Raw genomic sequence first — 17,028 nt, 5'->3', positions numbered from 1 at the left:
AATAATTAAACTCTTCGAAAGTACACCGCTCACAATCAGAGATAGTCCATATCTACCTTGCCAACTGAGTATGTATATATTTACATGCATACATACCTACCTGACGCGACAAGAGACTGTACGAAAATATATCTGGGAAAATCGCGAAAGACTCTCGCTCTCTTCCAGCACTCCTCTTGTGTCAACTGTCAATTCGCGGTTGATACTTATGTTCGTACGCGGAATATTTGACAAGCCAGTGACTCCGATGTTAAATATTTGTAAATCACGTATCCGCACTTCGTTTACGCATACATGGCATAGGAACGTCGTACGGTGTATTTGAAAGAGTGTTATATACGTAAAGTAGGTATATCCTTCTATTATATAGCAGCCCAGCTACGGCGCATTTTCCAGTGTTCTTGACCGTCTGCGTATATTGACGTCCGAGGCAAATGTCAGTCGTCGACTTTTCGTAAAAAGATACAAGTTCGGAAAGTTCGTTCGCCAAATAATGGAAGCGCAAGTGCAGTACAAAGGTAAGACCCTAGTGAACTGTCAATATCAGTTTTTATCAATTTTCCCATCGACTCGACGGAGCGCGAATCTACATGCATACAATGTGCTCTAGGCTCTCAACTACGTCGCTGGCTGCATAGTTTTATAAATGTTTCTTCGGCGTAATATGTGCTCAATTAGCGCGCGGTTCAATATTTTCCCTTTGTCTTCCACTGCATACGTCCCATACGTCCCACCTGTAGGTACTACGTATTACTAATCAATCAATGTAATATTTTTCCAGTCCAAGTTTCAGTAGGCGAACCGTGTTACGGTTACTCTTTGGTTTTCCAAACTGTTATAATAATCCCGTCTTATGCGTGCATATACGTATGTAACAATAGATACGCTTGTAGTACGCAATTCATTGACAACACTAATGCCCGCGCAAAAGCATTGCATGTAACGCGATTCAATTATGATACATTTCCTGGTATCGACGTAAACCATTCAATACGCGCTCGATGTCAAAAAAACAGCAAGGGAAAGCAAACTGCAATAGAAAAGGATGACCTACATGGACTTAATATAACTTAATATAACTTAATTAGGGAACCATGAGAAAAATGATTTAAACTGAGATACGGAATTTTTTTGGATATAACTGCTCCTTCAAAGCATAATGTATTGGTCAACTTCGGATGGTATAAGTTTGTTAGCCTAGTACATAAGTCTCGTACCAACAACATTAAGGATATACTGTTAATATATATGTTAAAAGCCATGTTCATTATGTATATAAGATACATTAGCATAGACCATTCTGACATTCACCTAATTTTATATTATATCGTATACATACTATATTATGCACAAATAGAAGGGAGAAAAAGAGAGGGAGAGAAGAAGAGAGAGGGAGGGAAAGTGGTCTGTCAATGAAGAGGTTTAAATCTGTTTCATTGCACGATCTGAAACCGCGGGAACGATCAACCGTGTACGGAAATCATAGCTGTCGCACCAATTTGTATCTAATTGATATTACGATATACGTAGATGTATAAAGTGATCTGAGTTTGAAATTGACAACATAATTCCCACACATGTAATAACTATGTACCGAAAAAAGAAGTCGAAAAAAAGTTTGGCCAAGAGTCCCACGTTGCAGAACTCACCTGGAGGTAAACGTGTTTTGTTTCCTTTCATAATTTTCCACTCGTTCCTTTGGTGCTGGTGTTCTTTGGTTTAAATTTTATTCTCTACGCGTTCGCATAAAAATTGTTGAAATATATTATCTGAATGACAGCTGTTTATACTAACATACATAGGTATAAGTAAACTCCACATCAATTTGGAAACAGATTTTTCAAGTAGCGTTACGGCATTGTCTATAGTCACAATTATGGTATTATCCTTGCTCTTTAAGCCGGACTCTCTGTTTAAGCCATTGACATACAAATAAATGGAATTTGATGCGTTCGAAAAATGTTGTTCTATTTGGCTCAACTGAACAGTTATGTTGTGAGCTTAGAAAAAGAACACCTTATTTTTCACGTCTCCCAGACGTCATTGCGTGTCAATGGGTTAATAAATATTTGTCAACACTAGTTGCGATGTTTGCCGCGTAAAATTATAATTGCGCACGCAATCAGTTTTTGCGGCGGTCAAAGTCCGATCCAGTTTCACAATTTTGGATCGTTGGAAGAAACTTTTCATTATGAGGATTTTATTTGCGATACAAAGCTACAGAGAATTATTTGAAATCAATTTCCGGCCACTTTTTCAAACTCTGATAACTCGTTTACTGTACGATTTACTGAAAATCTACGAACACTGTATTACCGAATGACAGCGGTTTGGCAGTGTTATAAACCGTATATGTATACATGTACTAAACGAGCGACGAGAGGTGTTCAGGTCAGTGTAGCGTTAGGTTGTCCGATTTCTTGGATCACAAAGAACTGAGGTCGGTGAACCTGATGAAAATTTGCTTGCCAAAAGCCGCATAACAGCATTCACTATTTATATAGGTATTCGTGTATTTTTATGACCGATTAGGGGTGTTTCTAAGGTAAGAGTGCTGTGCTGGAGTTGATATTCAAAATAATTGAATTTTTTCAGTTTCAAAACGGAAATTTACAGCTTTTGAATGTATTTTGTTTCAATCTATTCAGCCGATTATTCTAGCCACAATGAACCAATAAAGTGGTTAGTTTCTACTGCTCTTTCCACAGAAATCCCGTTAATTAACAACCATTTGACGTCATGTTTGATTATCATTTCTGTGCCGAATAACTTCCAATCGCTGAAATCCGATTCATGTCCACCGTTGCGACGGACGCAACATTATACGTATAACAATACATATCCTGAATAATTCGCCTACCATCTTTAATTTGATAAATTGTCTCGATTTTGTTTTACATTTCTTTTTACGTGGTTTCTATAATATTTACATTATGCACTAGATGTCGCAACGTCTCAACTTATACATCATATCCAGTATAATATTATTTATAATCAGATATCGGATCGCTGATAGTCACTGTGTCAGATCGATGTACATAAATTTATAAATTGACTATAGTGTACAGTTTCGTCGACAGATGTGATGAGATACATTTTATGTCGTCGTTCAATTTACAACTCAGTGCCAGAGTCAATCTCGCTAGGTGTACATATCGTATAGATATGCAAGTGTACAGTTAAAAAGTTATGCCGGAATTGCACATATAACAGTACGTATACATATAAGATTCCGGTTGGCCAAGAATTGTTATTATCGAGATTCCCGCTAGATTTACATATTCTGATGTTAGGTGTGGCTCGTTTGTTTAAAATTACCTAAACCGACCGAGAATTTTTCACTTCCAAACCAATCTGCAACTGAGTTGAATGTATAAATTATTACAATAACTTTATAACGGTTGAGGGCTGCAAGAATTTCTCCTACATGCTAAAATAGCAACGAAAATATACAGGAGAAAGTTTCTTCTTACAGTTGCTATGTACATTCGCACGATGGTAAAATAAAAAAATGAAACCTATAGCAATGATCACGATCCACTTTCGTACACGATGAAAAAATTTTGTTATTGTTTTTACGCATTTTTCTTTTATTTTTAGGTTCTGCAACTCCGGTCAGAGATGTCAGCAAGAATCAGACACCACCTACACTTCTTTCAAGCTTACGAAGCGTACTTTTTGTAATTGGAACGGTTCTCGTAGGATTTGCTGCTGTTTGCAACTCACTTACTTGGTGAGAACAATTGCAGACTGTAGCGGAGAATTTATATATCATTTTCAATGCAACAGCTTGTAATCATTCGCGCTCTGTATATCACTGATGATGATAATTAGGTCTTAATTTATATAATTGCGCGATCAGGCGGGTTTTGCTTTCTATATGTAGGCTTTGCAGAGCCTAATACAGATAATTAAGGGGAAGTAGGAAACAATTTCGTAAGAATAGGGGCTTATTAGTTTCATCATTTATTCGTAATTTAAGAGAATGAAAATAAGGGCACTTCCATCCTCTATAAAATGAACTCAACATGACTCACAATCAATTAAAATTTTGCTTCCGTCGGTAGGAAGTTATCACTTCGTAATTATCATTACAACTAATACAACTAATAGAACTATTCAATCGGGAAATAATCTTTTTAATTAATTAATTAATGTATTTTTCATTCTTTCGCGGTTTCATTGCACGCGTGATAATACTGATTAGTACGGCATGATAGTATAGTGAAAAACGATAATTTCTAGAGTACCCATTGACACTTTCCGTTGAATCCGTTGGATTCTTATATTTGTTAGACACTTTCATACATTCTAAATCCTGTTCATATACTTTTTGTATTAGGCACTTGCAGAGGTTTTGGGGAGCCTCAGGTGATTTCTGGCAAGCACAATGGGACAAAATCTTGGATACCATTGGAGAAGATCCCATGAATTTATGGGTTTTTGGTACGAGAATTTTCACAAACTATACAATAGTACACCAGTAATTATACATTCAACTGATTGAATGATCCAATTTCGATTCAACTTCAACAATAATTTTATGAAAACTTGAGATTGACGATCGTTTGAGGACTTATAGAAAAATATATATCCGCGTAATTTTATCTGAAATATTCCTGTCTTGTTGAAATTGTTTGTTCGCTTGAGACGAAAGGTGTCAATTTCACGTCGAATATATACACATCATGAGTATTCATAGATAGCAAATATCCAATATGCCAAACTACTCGTTATTATAGAGTCCGAAAACCGCTGCTTCTCTTCTCTTTCTCTTATGGCGAAATATTTTTCGGGTATGAGACTAGAGCGTCGGAATAAGAGAATAAATTAATAAAACGGTGAAGTAAATCGAATTTGGGGGTATACGAGTACTTAAGCCTTAACTTGAGTTCAATTATCATACGAGCCATTTCTCTGATATTTATCATTGCAGGGTCCATGGGGCTGACCTTGGTGGTCTACTGGTTGTTCGGTGGAATTTACACCCTTCTAGATATCACTAATCGTCCAGCTGCGTTAAGGCGTTATAAAATTCAACCAGGCACCAACGAACCGGTTGATACCCGAGAACTGTGCAAAGTTATAGCTCAGGTTCTGTTCAACCAGATCGTTGTTGGCTTGCCGTTTGCGTATTTGACCTTCAAGCTAACAAAATGGCGAGGATATCCAGACATGAGAGAACTGCCAACCTTCCACTGGGTACTGGCGGAAATTGCCATACACATTTTATGCGAAGAGATAGGATTTTACTATTCTCATAGGTGAACAGCAATTCTTTGCTCATTGATCGTTCAGCACTTTCACAAGTCTCACGATTGGAAATTTCTCTCAATTTTGAAAATTCACGTTTCAGACTACTCCATAGCCGCTACTTGTACAAGCACATTCACAAACAACATCATCAATGGACAGCCCCGATAGCGGTGACTGCTCTTTACTGTCATCCACTGGAACATATTGGGTCTAATCTAATTCCACCATTCTTGGGAGTCTTTATCGTAGGCTCCCATGTTGCAACTGCTTGGCTTTGGTTCTCTTTGGCCATTCTGTCAACTCTCAATGCTCACTCTGGTTATCATTTACCATTCTTCCCATCGCCAGAGGCCCATGATTTCCACCACTTGAAGTACGTAATATTTGTATTTTTTCAATTCAATTTGAGCAGGAACCTAGCGTGATCCTTACTTTTTTTTTTTTTGCCGTGGTAGTTGAATCCAGGTGGCCACATGTTCTTAATGCTGCAGATACAGTCGATCTTCGTCTGCGATAAAACGAAAATTGATATCCCACGTGTGTGTTCATATGTTAGGATTCTTCTAATTCAGGGAAATCTTCTTTTCCAGGTTCAACCAATGCTTCGGCGTTCTTGGAGTATTGGATCGTTTACATGGCACTGATACCCAGTTCCGTGATTCAAGAGCTTATGCTCGACATGTTATGATGCTCAGTCTGACCCCACCACGAGAGGCCTTTCCCGATCAAGCAAAATACAAATCTAAGTAGTTTGTACTGTGTATCAGACAATGTTTCGACTTCGGCAGTAGCAATTCTGTCATTATTTTGGTAGAAGGGCAATTTCATTGGTCAGATTTTACCGTTATATATATTATATTTTTCAAACACATCTTGTTGCTCACAATTTATCGAATGTACTGATAAGAATTGGTGACAGGGCCCACAATTTTGTCTCATAATATTTCGATTCTCTCTGTGTTTTCGCGGAACAACGGGTCAACGTTTTAATAACACTGATAGAAGGTGAATAAAGCTGATTTAAAAAAATTGCCTTTGACAACAAGATATTGTTGTTTGAAGAAGATTCATTGAAAGAAATTATACGGATTTACACATACTCCGTTTAATGAAAAAATCTAATTACGAAAGAAAACTCTGTTGATTCTGATCAGACTCCATCCACTTTATTGCCTTCATGCCATATTACCCACCTATGAGCCAGCTCGCTATGCTATATTTCGTTAAGCGGAGTATAGTTGATATACATTAGTTAAAATAGTCATCGGTCACCATACTACCTATAATGTCAAATGACGTACCTATGTATACAATTTAAAAACCGAGCGTATAAAATAATTGAAAAATATGTGTCTATAAGATAGTGAAGCACATGTGATATATACTGTGTACATATGTGCGTATATACATGTACTGTGTATATACACGTGTGTGTGTATACATAATAATCTCAATTTTATTTTGCTATCATAGTGATGCTGAGTTTGTAACTTGCTATTTAAATACGACACACTGATTTGCTACCCACACGTAATCCCTTTCGCCCAGTTTGTATTAGTCAATTATGGTATAGGTATTGTGCAAATTAATCCCATTATGAGACTTATACGAAAATCTTAAAATAATGACGATGCACAAGAAAAAGATATGATTTATCCATTATTGTACCTGGCACTGCACAGTTTTATTCTTCAACACATCTACCTGTACGTATAATCACAATTTTTGAATGAAAACGATTTCTATGAATTCATTGTATTTTCTAATATTTGTTTTAATAAGCAATGAATGGAGTATGGACGGATCATGGAACAATAAGATTACATAATGTATTAAACTTTGAACGTTATTGTCCCCTTTACTGCTGTGTACAAACAATAGGTACAAACAGCGAGTTTTTTTTCTTAAGCCAACAAGCATTAGTTTAAAAATTATTCATTTTTCTCAGAACTCAATAGAACTGTACTGCTATTTCCACTACTCTCAAAAGTAATGTAATATTGCTCTCAATAGGCAAAAAAAAAAAATGATTAGATCATCACCAACCACCAGAATGGCTCGATGTTAATAATATTTCACAGTGAATGCACATAGTCGTAAATGTAATTGGAAAATGTATAAATTTTAGTTCGATAGGTATGTCCACCTTTCGTTTGAGTCAAGACACCCAAAAAACGAAGTTGAATTAATGTCATGTAATCTTTAATTCCTGTTACAGTAATTTATCTGGTACCAATTTTTAATCTGTTGTAAGTCTACAATGACACAGAAATAAAGTTGAAAAGTTACGTCATTCAAAGAGGTTTTGGGTCGCCTTGCAATATATAGCTGATATTTATATTATAGCGAATGTTTGCCAAAGCGGACCACTCGAAATTGTAATTAGAGATGAGATTAACCTCCCATGGATAACGTAAAATACAGAATTACGTCAACTGGTACAAGTGACCTACTTCATCAAATATTTTATGTGTATATGTATGGTAAGTTTGGATCTTCGTCAGGTAAAAAAAATTTAAATACAGACAGATGCGTTACGTATGTTTCGAAATTTGTGTAATCATGTGGATATATGAACTCTGAGGAAACCTTGGAATAGTCAGAAATTGATCTCTGGAAGATAGTGAGGATAAAGACCCGTTTATTCGTAAGTTTTGAGCAATAAATTAGCACAAGGGTTTTTCCAGTCTTCTGTCTAAATAATAATTTCGCTTTGATGGATAGGATTATAGTATCAGAAATTATTGCATTGAATATTGTATAGATAGAATTCGTTCACAACGATCTTATTTCGACATTGTGAATATTTGCAACTTACAGTAATTCTAACATCTTACCAATGCGTTGTGTTTACATACCCATTTCAAAAGTTTGGAATTAAATAAAATCTTTGGAAATACCATTCTGGCTCACGTGTGGTATTTCAAGTTTTTCTTTCTATGTTAATCATGATATTCGATCGTGTCATCATGAAAAGTAGTAAAAATTATAACAATAAACATCGATATGGTCAGTAAAATATTATTTATATTTAGTAACAACTTTAATTCTTACATCTCTCTACGCATGTATAAAAATAATCACTATTATATTGCTCAGTGATACTTATATTCCAATAAAAAATAGACTTTAAAAAATCAAATCGTAAAAAAACAAAAAACCGTTAACGTCGAATTTAGCATTTACTAATTTCACGAACAACGACAATTATAACGGCCAACGACTTCAAGAGTACAATATTCACATATATCATCCAACCGATAATCCTTAAGGAACGCACTTGTTAAATGGGATGTAGCTATTAACCTGCGCAAGTCGAAGATAGTATTGCGCCCAGTAAAATATTTCTTTGGTTCTCTATTCATATCTTGGGACAATGTTTGAACCTTTAAATGCACTAAGGTGTTTTTTCCTTAGCTTGTACGATGATATACCTAATTGAATGAAATTACTGTTGTTACAGTTTTTTGAGAAAATACAAGAGTAATACAGGTACCACATTAGTCCTGTCTTCCAATTTATTGAACATGTCATCTTCTTCATCCCCCTCTGTGCAATTGAAGGACAACAGTCCTGCTCAAAACAATGTTACATGAGAATCATTTGAAATTGATCAGAGTAAGATCTCAGTATGAACTCACAACAAAAGAATCTAATGTTGCCATTATATTCTTATCTACATGAATCGTATATTCATTTCTATTTATAAAAATTATTTGAAAATATTTCTATTACGCATATATGTATATATGTACAATATTCATCAGTATTTTTCAACATTTTATAGCCGTTTACACACTATCTTTCCAAGTATAGGTATGTGTATCATGGGCTTTATTGTCCAGTATTGCATAATAACTGTGAAATATTAAACTGAGTTAATGGTTTATTTCATAAACATGGTTTCAAATAGTATCGAAGACTCATCCTTCAATTGATATTTTGATGCTCAATTGATAATCTCAAACTTTGCACCGATTTTTCAACAAATGCATTTCATCATTTTCATCATTATTTCACTATTCAATTATTATCCTATACATACAACATCGAACTTCATTCTTGAACGTCTCAATTTGTCAGTGGTGTTTAAAATACTCCCCCAAAACTCAATATACAGTGTTTATCGTGTGAAAAAATATTCAGTTGTAATTTCAATTATACCCCAGTGGGAAATTTGTCACTTGTTGAAAGGCGAACAGTTATTCGCGTAGCGCATGTATGTTTATAGAATTGTAGCTAATATCAGTTTTGAAGTTTTAGAATAAACAGAGGCAATCGCCAAACCCCAAATTTACAAAATAAGCAAAAAAGTTTTCTGTTTCATTATGTTTGTTATTGTTGGTCAATTAAATTGATATTACCGTAAAATGTTCGACTTTGCTCCTAATCGTTGTACATTCCATCAATAAGAAAATCCATTCTCCTGTAATGTCGTTTATCCCAACAGTCCCTCCCTTGTCTGTACAATACAAATACGCCAACGCCTAATAAAGGAACTGCCATAATGGTGATAGCAATAGGTACTATGTAATCAATTTTTCTGATCACGCCAATTTGTGGCTTTTGTTCAGCTGTGGAAGGCATATCTTCATCATCATCACCCTCGCCAATGGTATAGGTTGGTTTAGCCTTATGTGTTACTTGCGGCATGCTTATGTTTTCACCAGATATTTTGAACTGGGTAGAATCCAGCTTGGTATAGTTTAATTTGCTTTCTGGATGATTACTTTTATCGATCAGAAGTGTAGTCGGCTTAGCTATAACAGGCAATTTTGTCGAAGTATTTGTTGAATTAAATCCTCTTGTAGGTGATAAATTTTGGCCAGATGTTTCAGACTTATCAAGACGTGACAAATCCTCCTGATTATCAACTTGTATTCCAGGCAATGTTTCATTCTCTGAAACTCCTTTTCGTGGAACTATTGACGACTTTGCAGGTTCTTCACCTTTTGTGTTCTTTTCAGAAGTTGACATTCGGTTCTCGCCAGTCATAAATGAACCACCTTCAGCTACGATAGTAGTCTCCTTGGAAGGTGCTGGGTCACTTATAGCACTAACCAGTTGGGAAATACTGTCTTGCACCACCTGTTGATTATATCGACACTAGTTACAGTTACAGAATTTAGCTTACAAATAATTGGTATTATTCGCGAACTCGCGTCGCAAGAAGATAAGAATGAAACTAATAAACAGCGAGTATGAATTATGTTAATCCTGAGCTTACATATTCGTGTTGATTGCCACCAGTAGATCTAGGAGAAGATGAATATGTTGCAGGGGCTGCAGTTGTATTTCTAGACCCCTCTAAAGGATCTGCTAATGTAGATCGTGGATTTTCTTTTGCTTTTGAACTCTCATTGACTACAATTAGAGAGGTTACAACAGATGTCAAGCAGATCAACACCAATGCCGCATTAAATATCAACATTTTAACTGGTTCAACGGATAACATTCAATAACTAAGGTAAAAATAATGCCTCTATCTATTTATAAACTTTGTAAAATGTTTAAAACACATAGAAAAACTAAAAAATAAGTGGTCTGAACCACAGATCAACTCTCTAAGCCATATTTTGTTCTTCTTCCGTCCTTCTTCCCTCTTTTCGGCTCTACCCCTTTTCGATGCTTACCAGAGAAACACCAGAGCATTGAGAGTAATCCATGGAGTGTGCACGAGGAGCACGAACACCACGCAAACAACCAGCTGCCTGAAATAAGCTGGCACTGGTGTGTCGTATGGGCAGTGAAGACTACGAATCACATTGCAAGATCATCGATTAGTCGATTTTGAGCATCCCTGCAACCACCCTGTATTATCTTACCACCCTGCAGCTAATGACACCTTGGTACAAAAGGAACACTAGCGACACTAGTGGTACAAAAAATAAACGTGTTCGGAACGGTTACTGCAACAAGTTTTGTCAATTCACCCATATCAGTCGATGCTCCTTGTGGCAGTCTCCGTGGAGCACTGAACCATAGAGTAATCCCCGCAAATTAGGAACTTAATTTGCTTGGTTCAAACCCCGCTAGGTGGATCTAGTTTAGCTTCGCATAGTTCTACTCACAGCAGTGAATACAGGTGGAATACAGAGAATCAGCTGTGATTTTCTGATTAACGTATGAAAAAGGCTGTCATCGCGCGAGAAAAGTAAGTTACAAATATTTTGCCTACTGCTACGTTAAAATAACTATTCTTTAGTTACTGACAACTTTACTGTGTTGCTGCTGCCGTTCCTATTGCAAAAAAATACCAATTAGAGATTTTTAGAACGTCTTGAGGATACTGAGCACTGCAGTACACGGAACACGCTAATGCATAGAATGAGTCATAAGTCATGTCATGTCAGCGACTGTATAGGCATGGTTTTGTTCATAACAACAAAAATATTTTACCTCAAATCGTTCATATTCCTTAGGAAAAAATGGAGTGGCTATTTGGAAAACGTGTTACTCCTGAGGAGATGCTCCGAAAGAATCAAAGAGCTCTAAACAAGGCGATGCGAGACTTGGATAGGGAAAAAATGCGCATGGAGCAACAGGAGAAGAAGATTATTGCCGACATTAAAAAACTCGCCAAAGAGGGACAAATGGCAAGTTTGCACTATCATATAATGACAGTAATGAAAGTGTACTAATTTGTCCCTATATATTATAGGAAGCTGTTAAAATAATGGCTAAGGATCTTGTGAGAACAAGAAGATACGTTAAGAAGTTTATGCTAATGAAAGCTAATATTCAGGCTGTTTCATTGAAAATACAAACACTACGTTCTCAGAATACCATGGCGCAAGCTATGAAGGGTGTAACCAAAGCAATGCAGAGTATGAATAAGTAAGTTTGCTGCTTATCTTATTCAATTAGAAAAAAAATTATAGGGGCTAAACTCTTGTTCGGGAGTGAATCGTCATCATTGCCTTTTCTTGGTTCCAGACAACTGAATTTACCACAAATCCAAAAAATCTTACAAGAATTTGAGAAGCAGTCCGAAATAATGGATATGAAGGAAGAAATCATGAATGATGCCATCGACGATGCAATGGAAGATGAAGGAGATGAAGAAGAAAGGTAATCATTAACAATTAATCAGACGAAAACGCATATCTTTGTCCTATGCACGTACTCTTCTTGAGGTATCCTGTGGTTTCATTCCATTTACCAATTTTAATCCCTTATTAAATGGTTAGAGCTCTAATATTTGTCTTGCATACTCATCTAGCGACGCTGTTGTCTCCCAAGTCCTGGATGAACTTGGCCTGCAATTGACGGATCAATTGTCTGGTTTACCTCAAGCATCCGGATCTTTGAGTGTGACAGGAAATAAACAACCTATTGCAACAGCAGTTGGAGGTGGCGGAACCGCAGGCGGTTCAGACGGAGCTGGTAATGTCAATGATGCGGACGCAGACTTGCAAGCAAGGCTCGAAAACTTACGTCGTGAATAAACTCCACATTCATACCAATTATTATAAATCTATAAATACTGTACAGAAATTGCTTAACATATTGTGATAAATCAAGAGCTAGCTGGAACCTATGAAGATCTTCACGCAGCCGACGCAAATTATATCCGTATTTGATCTGCATGTCGGGAACATGTTTTTGTTTTTTATACGCATTAATGATAATTGATGCAGCTTATTGGTTTCACAGTCGTATAAAACATTACTATACTTAAAGTACCAACTGCTTATTAAGATAGACTGAAGATTCTCGTGACTCGAGGCCAGTGGCCACAGTACTAGAAATCGTTTCAAATTCTTGAACTCGAGCTAAAACAACTCTGAAATTGGTTACTGCATAGGTGCATTACTCACTGGGCACCTTGAATCTGAAGATTAGATAAGATTTTTCAGACCATGGACATCGGGATTCTGATCAAACTCTATTTTATATTCAATATGCTACAGTAAAAGAAACATTAAACACCATTTCATATTAACCATACTGAAAGTTGAATGAAACGTTAAAATTCGTTTCGTGTATTTAATGTGAAAAATATTTAAGACTTTTATTTTCGTATTTTTCTAAAATCAGGAAAAACATAAGAATAAGCTCCGTCAGTACATTTTTTTTCTCATTGTAAAAAGCAGCCTTCACTTTTTACTCTCCTGTTCACTGATATCAAGATTACCATAAAAAATATGCACATGTATGTACCTACATTGATGTTTATCATTATTTATACTGTCTAAATAATTAAATAAAATGCCTTTGCGTTAATAAGACAACGCAACCTGAACTTAAATAATTCGAGAACTTTTAAATTTGCTAATGAAGTAGTATGACTACGCATTCCACTACTCGCAATGCTACTGTTATCGATGAGATACCATGTGTGCCATTTCAGTTCATCAGGCGTTTTGAGAAAAATAAATTGCACACTGTTGAAATCTGTACAATTATTAACATTTTTTAAATCAATACTTTGATTACAAAAGTATGACATGTGTATTATACTGTACGAATACTTTTGTGTTCGTTAGTGAAATGTGCAAAAAACAATTTCCACATCAGTTTGGTTATAGCTAGAACATAAAATAATATTAGTTTGTTAATTCTGCGTTTTCACATAGTGTTTTATTATTAAATTAAGTGAAAAAAAAATTAATAAATAATTAAGATAGAGAAGTAACACAAAGTTCATTACTGTATTCACTTATTTAACCTTTGGAAGACAAGGAATTATTTTTTTGAAACCTTATGGGTTTACGAGATGAAGATCCTCCTTGGATTAGCATGTTCCTTGCCGCAAAAGAAGTTACCATTTCTGCACTGTTATGATGGCATCCTGCCCTATGAAGCTCAAGAACTAAATAAATACAGATTGAATGCCAAACCATCTATTCAAACACAAGCCAATTCGTCTGAAGTATTTGATAGATGACAATGTTGTGCAAGTTAGCTTATCGATATCACCCGAGGCTTAATACTGCAACTGATTCAGTGTCATTTAAAAGAAAATGGTAATCACACAAAAGGTATTCCGCTGAGCACACTGTATCTGAAATCACATCGATTGATCAATCTATGTAGATCTACTTTTCATTTTGAACAATATCCGATTTCGTCTGTCTTCTACTTCGTGTGATTTCTTAGTGAGATTAGATTTTCATGATAAGGAACAAAGCAGGTAAGACATTATGAAAGATGATCAGTTATACAATTTTTGCATTATTGTGAAATCATTGACAGTACAGAGAATTAATTATGAAAATCTCACAAACATACGATCATATTGTTTTGTTATTTTTATGTAGCGAGATCTAGATTGAGTACAACAAACCGTGATATTGTGTTTTAACAGTAGTAGCATTTCCACTTTTTATCAATATTATTATTATTACTATTTTTAATGGATATATTTTTTTAAATTTAATTATCATTGTTAGTGATTTTTGTAAATTTGATGGAGTTCGTATATTCGGACAATTGCTAGACGGATGCTTACGTAAAACAACATTAATAGATTAATCTCACAAATTGTCTAAGTTCATGAACAGGGATATTTATTTACAGGGTGAAACGGTTTTTTGTTACTTATGTTCTTAGGTAGTTTAGAGCTCTTCAAATAGAAGTCAACAATCGAATGTAGATAACAAGACTCGTAGCATTCTTATAACATTATTTAGGCGTTCGTTCTATAAGTTCTGCTTACAGTATGTACTGCATTACCATGGAACACGAGTCTTTCATTCTGCAAAAAAATATACTGTAAAAATATCGAAACAAAAACTGAAGGTCATTTCTGCATTATGAATAATTCAAAAATTGTTCCTTTTTTCAATTACTGCACCTGATTCCTCAGATTATATTCCGTTTATTTCAATTAGCAGGCAAGAACTTTTCGAAGGTATGTTTCTATCACGTTGCTAATATCAGTTCGAAATGATGAAGGGTGAAATACATAATAAATTAATGACGCGCAAAGAATATCGGCGTTTCGATATTTGTTAACGTAGAAGAAAAAAAAAAAAATTTCAACATTGATCAAGCATTTAAATAATATAAATATCTATAACTAAAAGTGTTATTTACTATACAAATCATCTACCAGCCTGTGCGCTTAGTTCAGAAACATTATATTTTACATATTTACAAGCCATTGTAATAGGTAATTATTATGAGAAGAACAGCTTAAAAAAGCAGGAAAATATATAAAATTGGAAATTTGATATTGGCAAGTAGCGGTGAGTCATATAGTCCAGACTTGCACTTTCTCTGCAACTATGCACCAACTCGCGTGGTCGTAGTAGGACGAAATAATATGTAAATTTTCAACATATTTATTAATTAGTTGGTCCAACTCTCCTTCTCTGAAAACATGATAGTACTGGTGATACGTTATGGCTCCGCCTCCATGATCAGATGGCAATGACTCTTGCGAAGATGAACCTGTTAAAGTTCCATTGCTAGTTGCAGATAATATACATTCAGAATTAACAGACGCCTGTTGCCTAACCATCGGAGGACGGGAGCTAATCTCTTCTGAAGCTGAACGTACTTCGGACTGAAGTTTGCTCTTGGCATTTTTACTTTTACACTCGGTATTACAAGATCCGAGAGATGCTGAACTACCATTGTGAGTTTTTTCCATTGCTACGGATTCTCGAAATGATTCGGTTTGACTGAAATCGCTAAGACTGGTAGTGTTTTCTATGGAATCTCCGATGTCGCTTGACTCGATCGAATTTCCGAATCTTATACGTGCCTTTTCTTCAATTTCTTCGATAAATCTCGTAGCGCCACCCTGGGACTGTATTTCAGGAACACCTTGTCCCGTGCATGTATCTTTAATTTCATTCTTCTCTCGAACGGTATATTCTCCATTATTTGAAACCAAAACAAAATCCATGATATCCTCGGCATTTCCTCTCTCAATGAGTACATTATTAATTACACTTTTACTACTTATGTCTGCGTTTGAGCATTCTAGCCCAAGCAAATTATCGCTTGGCTTATTGTCAGTTTTTGAAATCTCCATATCGTTTGTACATTTATTTAACCAGGCATTGGTGTCTACTAGTTCGCTATATTTACAAGTTGCCAATTTTTCGTTGCCTGACAGCTGTTTGTATCGAGGTATATACGAGTCGATTATAAAAGAATTAACGACTTTAGGTTCCAAGTTCGCCACACACACATCCAAGTCGATCCGTTTCGGTTTTGAATCCTGGCTGAATTCCAGTTCAGTTTTTTGGCTATATTTATCAATGTCATAGATGAGGTTTTCATTCAATTTTTCCGTAAAGTCGATCAACTGTTGTCGGCATTCTTCGTCCCATGTCTTTGTCTCCGGCAAAAAAGAATTCGGTTTTGAGTCATCCAATAACTCTTGTAGCTCCGAGGGAGAGGCACCATCACTTCTCCACGAATTTGGAAACTTCAATGAATCATCCAAAGTTGTATATTTTTGTGCTTTTGATGAGTACATGTCACTGTGCGGTTTCACTTGGATTGCTGTTTCCACAGCATCCTCAAGAGAACTGGCAACGATGGCTGCTGCTTCCAAAAGTCTAATTGATTGCGACGATGCTAATGACACTTCCGTCGACGATTCACTTAGGCTTCTGGGAGTCAATAATTCGTACGCGCTGTTGTTATCTAAATGACTAAATTCGGAATGCCTTACCACCAAAGATGGGCGCCTTTCGTTTGGATTTTGCGACATCTCTTGTCCATTGCCATCCAATTTAACGTTATCTGAAAATTAACCAAAGCATTGCTCATTAATAGACTTTAAATAAACCTATGACATTAAGACTTGAC

General features: G+C 35.7%; 4 protein-coding genes across 18 annotated transcripts in view; 2 read left to right on the top strand and 2 right to left on the bottom strand.

The window, feature by feature from the left end:
* Positions 1-122: 122 nt before the first annotated feature.
* LOC124308027 (fatty acid hydroxylase domain-containing protein 2) lies at positions 123-7,555 on the top strand. Of its 2 annotated transcripts, none has more exons than XM_046770329.1 (6): positions 123-518; positions 3,601-3,733; positions 4,343-4,446; positions 4,937-5,264; positions 5,357-5,629; positions 5,847-7,555. In XM_046770329.1, the coding sequence occupies exons 1-6, from the start codon at positions 494-496 to the stop codon at positions 6,004-6,006; spliced, it is 1,023 nt and encodes a 340-aa protein (XP_046626285.1). In that variant the 5' UTR covers positions 123-493; the 3' UTR covers positions 6,007-7,555. The 2 variants fall into 2 exon arrangements, with proteins under 2 accessions (XP_046626285.1, XP_046626284.1); XM_046770328.1 differs by lacking the exon at positions 123-518 and adding an exon at positions 1,442-1,655.
* On the bottom strand, positions 6,130-11,066 carry LOC124308029 (uncharacterized). 2 transcript variants are annotated; one of them, XM_046770339.1, is made up of 3 exons: positions 10,484-11,066; positions 9,621-10,344; positions 6,130-9,550 (listed from the first exon to the last, which is right to left on the bottom strand). In XM_046770339.1, exons 1-2 carry the CDS (start codon positions 10,709-10,711, stop codon positions 9,643-9,645), a joined length of 930 nt encoding a protein of 309 aa, XP_046626295.1. In that variant the 5' UTR covers positions 10,712-11,066; the 3' UTR covers positions 6,130-9,550; positions 9,621-9,642. The 2 variants fall into 2 exon arrangements, with proteins under 2 accessions (XP_046626295.1, XP_046626294.1); XM_046770338.1 differs by having other exon boundaries at positions 6,130-10,344; positions 10,484-11,058.
* A 150-nt stretch (positions 11,067-11,216) lies between these two features.
* On the top strand, positions 11,217-13,055 carry LOC124308031 (charged multivesicular body protein 2a). The gene is made up of 5 exons (XM_046770343.1): positions 11,217-11,410; positions 11,679-11,852; positions 11,918-12,093; positions 12,193-12,327; positions 12,479-13,055. The coding sequence occupies exons 2-5, from the start codon at positions 11,685-11,687 to the stop codon at positions 12,702-12,704; spliced, it is 705 nt and encodes a 234-aa protein (XP_046626299.1). The 5' UTR covers positions 11,217-11,410; positions 11,679-11,684; the 3' UTR covers positions 12,705-13,055.
* A 240-nt stretch (positions 13,056-13,295) lies between these two features.
* LOC124308017 (uncharacterized) overlaps positions 13,296-17,028 on the bottom strand; it is a 28,374-nt gene continuing 24,641 nt past the window's right edge. For 12 of the 13 annotated variants that reach the window (XM_046770302.1, XM_046770301.1, XM_046770291.1 and 9 more), the window contains one exon: positions 13,296-16,962. In XM_046770302.1, coding sequence (XP_046626258.1) covers positions 15,455-16,962 — 1,508 coding nt within the window. In that variant the 3' untranslated portion in view covers positions 13,296-15,454. The remainder of the gene's footprint in view (positions 16,963-17,028) is intronic. The other variant, XR_006908901.1, reaches the window with a different exon arrangement.

The sequence above is a fragment of the Neodiprion virginianus genome, chromosome 6 (genome assembly GCF_021901495.1).
Source record: "Neodiprion virginianus isolate iyNeoVirg1 chromosome 6, iyNeoVirg1.1, whole genome shotgun sequence".
Taxonomy (NCBI): domain Eukaryota; kingdom Metazoa; phylum Arthropoda; class Insecta; order Hymenoptera; family Diprionidae; genus Neodiprion; species Neodiprion virginianus.
This window is presented reverse-complemented; position numbering and strand designations above follow the sequence as displayed.

Bases quoted from the DNA above. Each gene is read 5' to 3' on its own strand.
- LOC124308027 (XM_046770328.1), top strand. From the start codon at position 1,589: ATGTACCGAAAAAAGAAGTCGAAAAAAAGTTTGGCCAAGAGTCCCACG. The intron at 4,447-4,936 runs GTACGAGAATTT...TTATCATTGCAG, and splicing joins CATGAATTTATGGGTTTTTG to GGTCCATGGGGCTGACCTTG. The intron at 5,265-5,356 runs GTGAACAGCAAT...TTCACGTTTCAG, and splicing joins GGATTTTACTATTCTCATAG to ACTACTCCATAGCCGCTACT.
- LOC124308029 (XM_046770339.1), bottom strand. From the start codon at position 10,711: ATGTTATCCGTTGAACCAGTTAAAATGTTGATATTTAATGCGGCATTG. The intron at 10,345-10,483 runs GTAAGCTCAGGA...TATAATCAACAG, and splicing joins GTGGCAATCAACACGAATAT to GTGGTGCAAGACAGTATTTC.
- LOC124308031 (XM_046770343.1), top strand. From the start codon at position 11,685: ATGGAGTGGCTATTTGGAAAACGTGTTACTCCTGAGGAGATGCTCCGA. The intron at 11,853-11,917 runs GCAAGTTTGCAC...TATATATTATAG, and splicing joins TCGCCAAAGAGGGACAAATG to GAAGCTGTTAAAATAATGGC. The intron at 12,328-12,478 runs GTAATCATTAAC...ATACTCATCTAG, and splicing joins GAAGGAGATGAAGAAGAAAG to CGACGCTGTTGTCTCCCAAG.